At 41.8% G+C, this 14,315-nt stretch overlaps 1 protein-coding gene across 4 annotated transcripts in view; it reads right to left on the bottom strand.

The window, feature by feature from the left end:
* Nucleotides 1-14,315, bottom strand: part of DAG1 (dystroglycan 1) — a 99,634-nt gene that overhangs the window by 10,334 nt on the left and 74,985 nt on the right. For 3 of the 4 annotated variants that reach the window (XM_037850788.1, XM_037850785.1, XM_037850780.1), the window contains exon 2: nucleotides 13,107-13,507. In XM_037850788.1, the coding sequence (XP_037706716.1) occupies nucleotides 13,107-13,385 (279 nt within the window). In that variant the 5' untranslated portion in view covers nucleotides 13,386-13,507. Of the gene's footprint in view, nucleotides 1-6,553; nucleotides 6,709-13,106; nucleotides 13,508-14,315 lie in introns of those variants that run through there. The other variant, XM_037850794.1, reaches the window with a different exon arrangement.

Below are 14,315 nucleotides of genomic sequence, written 5' to 3'. Positions count from 1 at the left end.
TCAGTTCCCTCACCTCTCAATCTAGCTGCAGAACTGGCCAACCCACAACCAGCTATTGCTGGGTACCACAGAGAGTACCGTGGAGGCACTTGCATGCTCAGGAGGTAGTCAAGGTCTCCTTGGAGCAGGCTGTATGGGATCCTCTGCTCTGGGAGGCAGGAGATGATCCCTTCTGAGCCTCCAGTCAGGTTTCAGGGATCCCCTTAGTGCTGATTCACACTCATGTCAATGAGATAAATCTGCTCTGTGGCCAGGGTCAGCTTCCACAAATGACACTTACGGGCTGTCACATGGCCAGACAGCAGGAAGGCAGCACAGGTCAGTGAAAGAGCCTCTGGCATGGCTTCCTCACCTGCGGTAAAGAACCATGGTGGAACTGGGTGCAAGGGCCTTTGTTATGCTGTAAGCAGGGCTGTGACCACAAGAGACAATCATTGGTACTGCTGCCACACACTCAGGCCTGCCATGCAAACCTCAAACCTGCACACAGCTTCCACCATAAGGCTAAGGCCACAGGATCATACTCTGAACACACCTTGTTCAGCCAGAGGCAGTTCCCCTCTGGTCTATGAAGCATTTATCTGATACTATTTTCACCTAAAAACAAAAATTGATCCCCCTCCCCCCAAATAAGGGACAACTTAACATAAACAGTTATATCCATTAATAAAATTTTGAATTAAGTCCTGGTTCCCGGCATTATCTATTTTTAATTTGTTGTGTTCTCTTTCAGTCATAATTTTTTCTTTTAAACACAGAAACTTATATTTTCAGTAAGTATCTGAGTTGATGAGTCTGAGCAAATGCCATTCTGACAACCCACCCCCAAGGACGCCTTTCATTGCCAACCCGCATTTCTCAGTGTGCCATGTTCACAAGGGGTCCATTCATAACTAGGGAACACCCACTCGAGGCAGGAAGAAACTGCAGTTTATCTCATGCAGGCGGGGTCACCACAAAGTTCTCAAGCATCCAAAGAAATGCTCCTTTCATGAGCTTCCCTGCCTGGTCAAAAAAAGTACCCATTGTTCTCAAGGGAACAATCAGGGGCCCATGCCAGCAGCCAACAGCACAGCCCCAGGAAGGGCTGCTCCCAGCCTGCTGACATCTTGGGCCAAGGGAAGTCCACATTGTCTCCAGGCAAGGAGGCTGAGCGGAAGCAAGGATAAGAAGTCATCCTCACAGGCTCTACCAAAATGAGACATCAAAGGGGCTCTTGAAGGAAACCTCATCAGTTATTTCATGAGATGCAAACGTGTCTCTCCCTGACTACTCTAGAGAGGAAGGGTTAAAATATCTCTAGTGGTATAATCACCATCCTCTGCCAGTAAGTACCACACTCTCTCAAGTCACAGAAGAGATGCCTGCAGGGAGCCAGTGCCAATCCTAAGGGAGGCAAGAGTCAAGAAAGGTGACTTATACTGTGGCCAACTCAGGGCAGACAACCCAAGGCCCATCAAGCAAAAGCAAGGTGGCTTCTGTGGGGCCAGTCCCCACAGATCCTTGGGGAAGGAGGGTGCTCTCAGCTAGTCAAGATCCAAGATGAGCTTTGCAAACAGACATCCAGTCAGGTCCAAGGGAGCACCAATCGTCTGCTTCAAGGAGCCCAGAGGCTACAAAAGAGGTGACAGGAACCTACAGCTCAGGTGTCCCAGGAAGGCCACCCTGCCTTGAGGACCTAGAGACAGCTTTGCAGCCCCTTAGGAAGTCAGGTCAATGGAATCCATGTGGGAGTTAATTTGGTGTCAATAATAGCAAATCAGTTCTTGAGGCAGTGCTGGTGAATGGCAGGGGAAGCAGCAGGTGTCAGCCAGGCTGAGACTGGACAAGGGATGAGGACATGAAAAGGTATGGGGTACAGCAGAGGTTTCAGGATTTTAGGGCTGCAACCTCCAGGCAGGCAGGTCCCCTCTTCTTTCTTCCGACCTGCTTTTCTGCAGGCTAATGTACAGAATGCAGGGAAGCCCTTGCTCTGGCAACTGATGCTACCCAATAGGTACAACTGGCTGACACCAAGTGGATACCCTTGGCCACCGTAACTACCAGAGCTGCCACAACTTCCTGAAACAATCAGTGTAGCCAACAGGCCTCACAAGTCAAAAAAAGCTTTGCAGTTAGCTAGCACAGCTCAATTGTAAGCCTTTAATTTTCTGCCCGTTCCACAATCTGTTACAACCATTTTGCAAACACTACCATATCTCCTGACCAGTCAGCAAGTATGACAACACACAATCTAATCTCACCAGATCTCAGCACAGACCATGTTCTACCTGTGTATCCTCACTAGGCAACTTGGCCATGTCCAAATAAGCCTGAGAACCCAACATGGGATTTAAGGGAATGCCAGGCCAGGTCTAGCATCTCCACCTCCCACCTCAGTTCCTTACCAGTTCCTTCCTACTCTGGCATCCAGGTAAAAACACCCTGCAGAACCCACTATGGGCATTCCTCTTTTTCCACCCACCTGTCACTCAAACGGACAACCCCAGCCTGAGTGGGCATCAGCTTGTCTGGCCAGGAACCCGCCTCTACCTCCTCCTAACAGGTCCCTCTCAAATTTCTCACATGCAGCTCTGCTCCCTACCACTGCCCCACAAGTCTTCTCTTTGCTGCTACATCTCTGTTAATGCTTCATCACACAGCAAGCCTTTAATTAGGCACCTACTTTGAACCAGGCCCTATGCCAAGTACCTAGAACACTGCACAGTGAAGTACCCTAGCAGCAAGGCATCATCTTTCATTGTATACCCAAGGTCAGCCCTGGTCTTCCTGGTCTTCCAAACCCCAGGCCTTCACAGGCTCCCTCCCAATGGCCAGAAGCGTAAACTATTTACTCAATGACCATTTCTAGAACCCCACTGCAGGTCAGTGTGCTGGTTTAGAGCTGTTATGTATCCCAGAAAATGCCACGTTCTTTTAATCCATTCTTGTGGGTGCAGACCTTTTGATTAGGTGGTTCAATTGAGATGTGACCAAGCCCATTCAAGGTGGGTCTTAATCCTTTACTGGACTCCATACTAATAAAAGATCAAAAAAACAAAGGGCCAAGAATCAGAGGGACAGGGTAGAGGCTGCTTCCCCATGTGGAAAATTTAACAAGAAGCTAGTTCTGAAAGTATGTGTGTATCACTGGGCCCAGAGCCATGAAACAATGCAAAGCCAAGGATGACCTTAGTCTCTTGCTACCCCTGATGTGGGCTGGTATTTTACCCTGTGTACAGCTGAGTAGGCTTTGAAAGCCAAAGCAGCTTCTCAGGCATTGAAAGGGCCTTCATTCTCTCTGCCAATCCACAAACATTTGAGGGTCTATTATGTGATGGGAGGCAAATCCACAGACTAACAAAAAACAAGAATTTCAAAAACAAATTTGCTGAGAAAATGACGACAGAAGGTTTTAGGGGAAAGCTGATTTCACCAGGTGGGGGGAAAGGGCTCCAATGCCCCAGATGAGCCTGAAAGAGGCAGCTGGGTCCACACTGACAGAAGCAAACAGAGGCCTGAGGTGGGCCTGAGCTTGGCATGTTCAAGGGGTAGAGAAAGGGACCAATTTGGCTGGGGCCAAGTATGCGAAGGGAGGAGGTGAAGGAGAGGTGGCCAGAGGTCAGTAGAGGCTGGTCCATGAGGAACTTAATTCTAAGTGCAGCTCAGTGATGGGAGGGTCTAAGCATACTTAAGCTTTAGAAAGATAAAGATGTGTCTTGCCTCAATCTGGAGAACACAATGGGGGGTCGAGAATTGAGGAGGGGGCCTGGAAAAAGCAGAGCAGCAACTTTTAAGAGGGGCAGTAGTTATAGACTCCGGATATGATTTGGAGATCCCCCAACAAGGATCCTTGGGACCAAGAGCTGAAATGTTCCTCATGTAGGGAAGAATACTGGGCAGCCAATAAAAGTTACATTCTTGAAAAAGACTTAACAACCATGGGGAAAAACTCAAGCTAAAGTGAATGAAAAAAAAGTTAAAAAATATATCCAGTGTGAGCCCAGGTGGTATAGACATCTATTGATGAGCACAGAAAATGACGAAAAGTTCATTCTGAGTGGTAGGAACCACAAGATACTTTCTTTTTCTCTTTTCTGCATTTTCTACAATGTATATTTGTGCATCGTTATTATAATGAGGAGAGAAAAAATAAACCTCCTTTCATACAGACTTTTTCACCCTATTTTACAAATGGGGAACCAAAGCTCCAAGAATGATGAGATTGGGCCTGCAGACTTCTGACTCCTTGGCCCACAGTGCCCTAATGGCAAGACTATTTGGGATGAAGTCACACCTCGTTTTTCTACAGGCTGATCAGCTACTAAATGGTCTGCTTTCCACAGATAAATATGCTCAGGTAAAATCCTGTTTTCCTAGTAAAATCTCTTTACTCCCCTGGTGAATAAGCCTGTTAAATAAATCTCTCTGCCAGATATGGCAAATAACTGGCTCAGTTCAATGTCAGGACTAATCCACATAAAACATTTCAATGGCTGCCAGAACAAGGGCAGTCACTGCAGGGTTTCACTATTTAATGGACCAAATTTGAAGTTAGGTAAGAAAAGTACCCTACAAAACCACTGTTCTTCATCTAACGAACAGACTAGCATATGGCTTGCAGGAGTATTATGAAGGTTACAACAAAATCTTGTGCAAATACTCTGCAAACAAGAAACAATTCTGTGGACACGAGCTGCCACGTGATCTTCAGAAGGATGGCCATTCCTAAGATCACAAGGCACCCTGAAAACAAGCCTTGACCTGAAGAGAAGGGCACAAGAAAGGAAAGGAAGGGAGTATAAGGAGGATACATACAAGTCAACTAGGAGGCCTAGCTACTTCATCCAAGCTCACATCGGGCCTGTCATCAGTTTCCTCAAGCCTGGATGCCTCTTTGCATCTGCCTGCCCCATCCCATCATCTTTTGTCAAATAAAAGCTCAATAACAAATAAGGCCTCATATACACCCTCACTTTCAGCCCCACCCACTGCTCTCCTCCTCATTTAGACAAATCATGGCCTCAGAGCAATTCTTCCTCACACCTAGGCCTTGAGATGCAATGTCACCAACTTAAAAAAAAAAAAAAAATTCTCTAAACAATGCTTTTAATCAATAATTTAATCAAAGTTCTGAAAGGTTCAGCAATGAAGGGGAGCCCTAAGGCCCGTCTACCTGCAGCTGAGATCCTGTATCTGTTATTTTAATATATTCTTGATTCCCCAACTCCTCTCTTTCACCTCATCACCTCCCAGATAAATGAATTTTGTTGTCTCTTTCAGAAGCATCTTCAAAGGGCTCTGCTGTGCTCCGATCTAGCCAGTTAGGACCAGGAACCGAGCCTTGAATGGTTCTGTGGTCCTGGTTGCTCATCCTGGGTCCCCTCTGAGGCACAGCCAGGCACAGGCACACACAGGATCCAGTGGGTCCTTATCAACTTGCCCCACTCAGACCCATAAGCTCCAGGTGTCTAGCTTAAAAACAGCCATAAATTCTATGCCACTTTTCACAATGAGAGGTGGGTCTATGCCCCTTCGTCTTTTGAATCTGGATAGGCTCTATGACTGCTCTGATCAGTGTATAGTACAATGGAAAATGTCACTATGACAGTTTCCAAGCACAGGCCTTAAGAGACTACAGCTTCCACTTCCTCTCTCTTGGAATATCCAATCGCAAAACCCAGCTGCTGTACTGTGAAGAGACTCAAGCAGCCTGTGGAGAAGCCTGTGAAGGTTGCAACAGTTTTGTGCAAACGCTCTGCAAACAAGAAAGAATTCTGTGGACATGAGGTGCTACATGAGTGTTCTTGGACCCTGAGCAACAAGCACCCTGACCAACAGCCCCAGCTAAGCTCCCAGCCAACAGAGAGTGCCAACTTGGCAGTTATGGACAAGCTACTTTGGAAGTAGATTCTCTAACCAGAGTTGAGCCACATGAAGCAGAGCTGAGCCTCCCAGATGAGTCCTGGATTCCTGACTTCCTGGCCCACAAAATTGTGACCAAAGCAAATTGTTTTAAACCACTAAGTTTTTGGGAATTTTTTACACAGCAATAGATAGCTGGAATACTGTGTGTATACAGAAGTATAAATGCTGTATAGATATAAAAACCACCATAACAAAGTATAGATCTTGGAATACTTTTAGTACATTTTCAAGCACACCTCTGGAGAAGAAATGCTCTAAGGCAGGGGTTGGCAAACCATGGCTGTGGGCCAAATCTGGCCCACCATTTATTTTTGTAATGTACATGAGCTAAAATTGGTTTTGGGATTTTTAAATGGTTGGAAAAATCAAAAGAATAATAATATTTCATGATGTGAAATTACATGAAATTCAAATTTCAGAGTCATAAATACAGTTTTCTTGAAACACAGCCATGCCCATCATTTACATTTTGTCTATGGCTACTTTCGAACTACACCACAGAGTTGAAGAGTTGTGACAGAAACCATATGGCCTACAAAGTTTAAAATGTTTACTATCTGGGCCTTGAAGAAAAAGTGTGCCAACTCCTGCTCTAGAAGATGTTCACACCTTCAGGGGAGACCTAACCCTGACAATGCAAACTCACTCAGGATCTAGGGGAAATTCCAAGGTTCCACAGCCCCAAGACAGAGGGATGGTGCTTCTTCATATAAAAGCTTCCTGTTTCACCTCATTCCCCATCCTGGTTCAGCCATGACAGTCTTGTGCCCACGAGCCTCAGATTCCCTGGTTCTCTAGAATATTTTACTCAGAAAAAAAAAAAAATGGAACAGAGCTGAAGTTTGGTACAGTAGTATTTGAACACCAAATTAGGGCAAAATTTCTATATTTATTTATACCTTATTTTTTAAAAAAAAAGGTTCAATGCAGTTAAGAGTTCTGTATTTCTTGGGGTTAACACCATGGTTTATGAAAGCAACTTTTTCCTATACACATGATAGGCTCTTCCTCCATATCCCTAACTCAGAGACCAGGAAACCTTCTGGAGAATGGATGTAAAGGCATTTAATGGTGACACCCTGAAAATGGGAGCAAGAAGTTTAGCATGGTATTCTAAAATACATGGGGACCCTTGTGACTCTCTCTTAAAAAGTGTTTGGAAGGCCCTGGAAGAGCTGAGCTCAGACATGCTGAAGCATAGAATTGGAAAGGAAATGATGATTGTGGGAAGATGGCAGAGTAGGAAGCTCCAGAAGTCAGTCCCTCCACCAGAACAACTATTAAACAGGCAGGAATTGTCTGTATCAACTATTTCAAAACTCCACAGTCCAGTAGAACACTATACAGCATCCAGGGAAGAGCAGGAGGAAAAGGTTGGTAAATTACGGTAAATAACAGTAAATTAATTGCTTTTTCTGCACAGTGGTTACCATTGCCCAGTATTCACACTCGCAGTAGGCCACAGGGGGTCCTGTGCTGGTGTGGCATGCTGGTGCCAAAAAGGGACATAAAAACCCACTTCCCCAAGATCCAGGGTGGGCATGGGCCAATTGCTGATCACAGCTCTTGATTAGGAACTTCAGATCACTGGGGGCCCAGCTCTGAAGGTGGCCCATTGTTCCAACCCATCCTGGACAAAGGCAGCATGGGAGACTTAATGACGGTTTATTCCCTATAGCTGTGGAGGACAGTTGCAGGACCACATTTGCTGTGCAGGTCAAGAAAGCACAGCTCTAGGGAGTCCTGGAAGAAACTGCTGGTGCCCTTCCTGGCCCCTCCCTCATCCCCTCTCCAGGGCAGGTTGGGGCCAGTTGGTGCAACCTTTGTGGGTCCCTAACCTTGTCGTGGATGGAAAAGACTGACTTGTGAAACACCTCTCTGGTGTGGCCCCTACTCCCAGAATTTGCCCTCCAGGCAAAAGCAGCTTGAGACAACAAAAGCAGTATAAGAGACAACGGAGATATATGAAATAAAAAATTTTAATTTGTAGATTTTATTTTATGTGTATTTTTTCACAATATTTTTAAAAAAGAAAGGTCTACCAAGCTACCAGTGCAAGATGCAAGATTAAAATAATAAAATAAATTTATTTTCTAGGTACTAGCAAAAAAAAGTTAGAAATATAATTTTACAAAGTTTTTTCTCATAATAGCAAGAAAACATGAATATAACTAGAAATAAACCAAACAAAAATGTGTCAGACCAACATGAAGAAAACTATAAACTTTACTGAAGGACACAAAAGATGATTTGAATAAATAGGCGAAGTACAAAAAAAAGACCGATAAAACTAACAAACCTTCAGCTAGACTGATGAAGAAAAAAAGAGGACGCAAATAATTAAAATCAAAAACAAAAAGGGGGCTATTACTACCAACCTCACTGAAATAAAAAGGACTATAAGAACAACTTGTATGCCAAAAACTTACATAATCTAGATAAAATGGACAAATTCCCAGAAACTCACTAACTACCTACAATAACGCAAGAAGAAACAGAAGATCAAAACAAACCAATAACTACTGATAAGAATGAACCAGTAATCAAAAACTTCCCAACAAAGAAAAGCCCAGAAAAGACCGCTTCACGGGAATTTTACCAACCATTCCAAGAAGAATTAACACCAATCATGCTCAAACTCTTCCAAAAAAACAGAAGAGGAGGGAAGACTCCCTAATTTATTCTACGAGGTCAACATCACTTTCAGACCAGAGCCAGATAAAGATACTACAAGAAAAGAAAATTACAGGCGAGTATCTCTTAGGAACACAGATGCAAAAATTCTCAACAAAATACTAGCAAACCGAATCCAACAGCATGTTGAAAGAATGATTTATCATGATAAAATGGGATTTATTACAGGTATGCAAGGGTGGTTCAATATAAGAACAGCAATTAATGTAATACACCACATTAAAGAATGAAGGGAAAAAAACACATGATCATCTCAATTGACGCAGAAAAGGCATTTGACAAAATCTAGCACCCTTTCTTGATAAAAACACTTAGATAACTAGGTATATTTCCTCAACATGATAAAGAGCATACTTGAAAAACTCACATCTAATATCACACATAATGGTGGAAAGACTGAAAGCTTTTCCTCTAGGATCACAAACAAGGACGACCACTGTCACCAATGTTATTCAATACTCTACTAGAAGTTCTAGTCAGAGCAATTAGGCAAGAAAAAGAAATAAAAAGCATACAAATTTGAAAAGTAAAACTTTCCCTTTTTGCAGATGGCATGATCATATACGCAGAAAACCCTGGAAAAAAAAAAAAAAAACAAAGCTCCTAGAGCTAATAAATAAACATAGCAGTGTGTGGTACGTGCACAATACCTCAAAATCAGTAGTGTTTCTATATGCTACTAATTAATAATCAGAAGAAGAAATCAGGAAAAATATTCCATTTACAATAGCAACTAAAAGAATCAATTGTCTAGGAGTAAATCTAACCAAGGATGTAAAGGACATGCACACAGAAAACTAAGAAACATTGCTAAAAGAAATCAAAGAAGACCTAAATAAACGGAAGGACATTCCATGTTCATGCATTGGAAGACTAAATATTGTTAAGATGTCAATTCTATCCAAAACGATTTATAGATTCAATGCAATCCCAATCAAAGTGCCAACAACCTTCTTTTCAGAAACGGAAAAGGCAATCATTAAATTTACCTGGAAAGGTAAGAGGCCCTTAATAGCCAAAGCCATCTTGAAATAAAAAAACAAAGTTGGGGAACTCATACTCCTGAACTTAAAACATGGACATCTGCACTCTGTTGTTTATGGAGGCAGTATTCATGATTTACAGTGGGCTGAGGTGGCCTAAGTGTACACTGACTGAGGGACAGAATGGTGATCTGTGGTGTATGTATGCAATGGAATACTGAGCAACTATGAGGAGTGAAGTTGTAAGACATGCAAGGAGGTGAATGGATCCTGCAGACAGCATTTTGAGTGAAGTATTCCAGAAACAAAGGCAAACACTATAATGCCTCACCAATACGGACTATATGTAAACTCAGAACTGAATCTTAGAGCACAGCCTAACAGGAAATAGTTATTGTAACGGTCCCTAGATTGTAAGCTCTTACAGCAGTCAAATCTATTCCTGAATTGTAATGGCTATCTCTAAACTCTGAGATGTTGATCCCTTGGTGTATAACCTGATTGGTCTCTGGAACACTGGGTTTCTGTGTGACACCTGAACTCAGAGCTAGAGCTCAACAGATATGAATGCCAGTATTAATGCGTACGGCAACTGTTAAAAAAAAAAAGAAAAAAAAGCTGAAAAACAGCCCTGACTTCAATTAGAGATATGAATGAAGCAGATCTGGTTAAGACTAGGGCAAATCGGGCCAAAGGGTAAAGATTGAAACTGACTGTGCATTAAAACTTCAACTTCCATGTGAGACCAAGGGAAGAAATGTTTATTTGGTGTAGGATCCATATTTTCTAAACAATATAACTTCTACAGTCAGTTTGTTCCAACACCACAATTACATGGAACTTTGAAAAGGTAATGAGATATGGTAAGTCTGTATAGGTGAGAGTGAAAAAGCAACACATCCCAAAGTAATTTGGGAAGAGAATAAAAATATATATTTGGGGCCCCCCTGAGGACTGGGGGAGGATGCGGAGGTGTTGGACTTCCTCACCTGGATTGTTGCTGATGTTCTCACAAACACTGGGGACTGACAGTTTGACATGCTGAGCCCTCCGTCTTGGGGCTTGCCCCTATAATGCTTGTTAGTGCAAAGGAGAGGCTAAACCTGCTTATAATTATGTCTAAGAGTCTCCCTGAGTGCCTGTTTGTTGCTCAGATGTGGCCCTCTCTATCTAACTAAGCCACCTTGGCAGGTGATCTCACTTCCCTCCCCCACTACATGGGACCAGACTCCCAGGGGTGTAAATCTCCCTAGCAACACAAGATATGACTACCAGGGATGAATCTGGACCCAGCATCGTGGGATTGAGAACATCTTCTTGACCAAAGGAGGGGATGCGAAATGAAACAAAATAAAGCTTCAGCGGCTGAGAGATTTCAAATGGAGTCGAGAGGTCACTCTGGTGGACATTCTTACGCACTATATAGATAACACTTTTTAGGTTTTAATGTACTGGAATAGCTAGAAGTAAACACCTGAACTACCAAACTCCAACCTAGTAGCCTTGACTCTTGAAGACGATTGTATAACAATGTAGATTACAAGAGGTGACAGTGTGACAGCGAAAACCTTGTGAATCACACTCCCTTTATCCAGTGTATGGATGGATGAGTAGAAAAATGGGGACAAAAACTAAATGAAAAATAAGGTGGGATGAGGGGGATGATTTGGGTGTTCTTTTTTACTTTTATTTTTTATTCTTATTCTGATTCTTTCTGGTATAAGGAAAATGTTCAAAAATAGATTGCGGAGATGACTGCACAAGTATATGATGGTACTATGAACAGTTGATTGTATACCATGGATGACTGTATGGTATGTGAATATATCTCAATAAAACTGAATTTAAAAAAAAATTTATTACAAAGCCACAATAATCAAAACAGTATGGTACTGGCACAAGGACATACATACAGATCAATAGAATCTAACAGAGGGCTCAGAAATCAGTCACATTTATGGCCAACTGATTTTTGACAAGAGGGCAAAGACCACTCAATTGGAAAAGAACAGTTCTTCAATAAATGGTGCTAGGAAAACTGGATCTCCACTTGCAAAAGAATGAAGGTGGACCTCTACCTCACACCATATAAAAATCAACCCAAAATGGATCAAAGACCAAATGTAAGAGCCAGAACTATAAAACTCCTAGAAGAAAATATAGGGAAGCATTTTCAGAACCTTGTGGTAGGCAATGGTTTCTTAGACTTTACACCCAAAGCAAGAGCAACAAAAGAAAAGACAGAAAAATGGGACCTCATCAAAATGTAAAATTTTTGTGCATCAAAGGTCTTTATCATGAAAGCAAAAAGACAACCTATAGAATGGGAAAAATCTTTGGAAAGCATATATCCACGAAGGGTTTAATATCCAGAATATGTAAAGAACTCCTACAACTCTATAACAAAAAAGACAACCCAATTAAAACATGGGCAAAAAACTTGAATAGACAGCTCTCCAAAGAAGATATACAAATGGCCAAAAAACGCATGAAAAGATGCTCAACATCATTAGCCATTAGGGAAATACAAATCAAAATCACAGTGAGATATCATTGCATACCCACTAGAATCGCTATTAAAAAAAAAAAAGGAAAATAACAAATTTGGAGTGGATACAAAGAAATAAGAACATTGGTTCATTGCTGGTGGCAATGTAAAATGGTGCAGCCACTGTGGAAAAGTTTGGCAGTTCCTCAGAAAGTTAAATATAAAATTATCATACAACCTGGCAACCTCAATTCTAGGTATAGAACCAAGAAGAACTGAAAGCAGGGACTCAAACAAGTATTTGTACACCGATGGTCATGGTGGCATTATTCACAACTGCCACAAGATGGAAGCAACCAAAGGGTCCACCAACCGATGAAAGGATAACAAAATCTGGTACACACATACAATAGAATATTACTCAGCATGAAAAAGGAATGAGGTACTGATTTGTGTGACAAAATGATGAACCTTGAAGACCTACTGTTGAATGAAATAAGCCAGACACAAAGGAACAAATATTGCATGATCTCCTTGATATGAAATAGTTAGCAAACTCATGGAGTTAGAATCTAGAATTCAGGTTACCAGGGGCTAAGTTAGGGTAGGAAATGGGGAGTTAATGCTTAAATTGTACAGACTTTCTATTTGTAAAATTTTGGTAATGGATGGTGGTGTTGGTAACAAAAAATTGTGAATGTAATTAACTGCACTGAATTATATATTTGAATGAGGTTAAAAAGGGAAATTTTAGATTACATATATGTTACTAGAATAAAAATTTTTAAAAAATACCCATGGAACTGCACAATACAAGCAGTGAACCCCAAGTTAAACCATGGACTATAGATAACAGTACAATTATAAAAATGTGCTTTCAACAACCATACCACATGTACCAACCAATGGAAGGCGTCAATAATAGGGGAATCATGTGTTTTATGCATGATTGTTCTGTAAACCCACAACTTCTCTATTCAAAACTAAATGGAAGATGAAACTCTTCCTCATTTACAATTTATATCCAGTCTCACCTTGATGACTTCTCCATTGGAGGCAATTAAATCTGTTGGAATGGTCACTCGAAATGAGCGCCCAACGACAGCCATACCATCAGGAATACCAACCACTGTGGGAACAGCCTCATGGAAGTCTGAGAGCACTGAGTGCATGGACGCCTCAAGCTGGTTCTCCCAGTCCCTGATGGCCTCCGAGGCTTCACTGGGCCAGCGGGTCTGAGCCACGGCCACCAAAAGCAGAAGGAGAAAAGTCCTCCCCCAAAGAGGGGACAGCAGTGCAAGGCACACAGACATCCTCCTTACAGGCCCAAGTCCGCTCAAGCTGACAGTCTTGCTAAGGAAGAAAGGGAGTGATGTCGTTCCAGAGCTGGATCCTCACCCTCTGCACACCTGCTCCATCCCAGGGCACCCACAGCCTGAAAAAACAGAAGAGAAGACTTTAGCAATTCTCATTATTTCAAAGTCATGCTTCTTCCCAAGTGTTCCTGTCAAAAATATGGGCTACCCTAATTCTGATTATGTCTCTCAATGTGCACTGTCAAGTACAGAAGCCACTAGCCAATTGTGGCTACTGAGCACTGAACAGTATGGCTAGACCAAACTGAGAAGTGCTTTAAGTATAAAACACACACCAGATTTCAAAGACTTAGTATGAAAAATACAACATAAAATATCAAATTAATACTTTTTTTTAACATTTTAATACATTTTTTATTGTAAAATTCAACACATACATAACAATGATAACTTTCAAAGTAGATTTAGTAAGTAGTTATAGAGCAAATTTCAAAGAATGTTATGGGTTACAGTTCCACAGTTTCAGTTCTTTCCTTACTGTGAAATATGAGATATATACAGAAAGATGATAACATTCAAAGTATAATTTAACAAGTAGCTATAGAGCAAATTTCAAAGAATGTTACAGGTTACACTTCCACCATTTCAATTATTTCCTTCTAGCTATTCTAATACCCTAGCATCTAAAAAATTTTGTTTATAGAGATTCAGTTTTCATAATCCTTTGTTAAATCCTATCTTGTCTGTTGCTACCCCTCCCTCTCATTTAGTCACTTTCTCAACCTTCAGGGGTGTCTAAGCAGTGATCACCCTAACTTGTTCATGTTGAAAAGCGGTGTTGACATTATGGGGAAGGGAGCTGCATCTGATTGTAATACATTTTTTTTTTATTCAGTTTTATTGAAATATATTCACAAACCATACAGT

The sequence above is a fragment of the Choloepus didactylus genome, chromosome 1 (genome assembly GCF_015220235.1).
Source record: "Choloepus didactylus isolate mChoDid1 chromosome 1, mChoDid1.pri, whole genome shotgun sequence".
In the NCBI taxonomy this organism is placed as follows: domain Eukaryota; kingdom Metazoa; phylum Chordata; class Mammalia; order Pilosa; family Megalonychidae; genus Choloepus; species Choloepus didactylus.
This window is presented reverse-complemented; position numbering and strand designations above follow the sequence as displayed.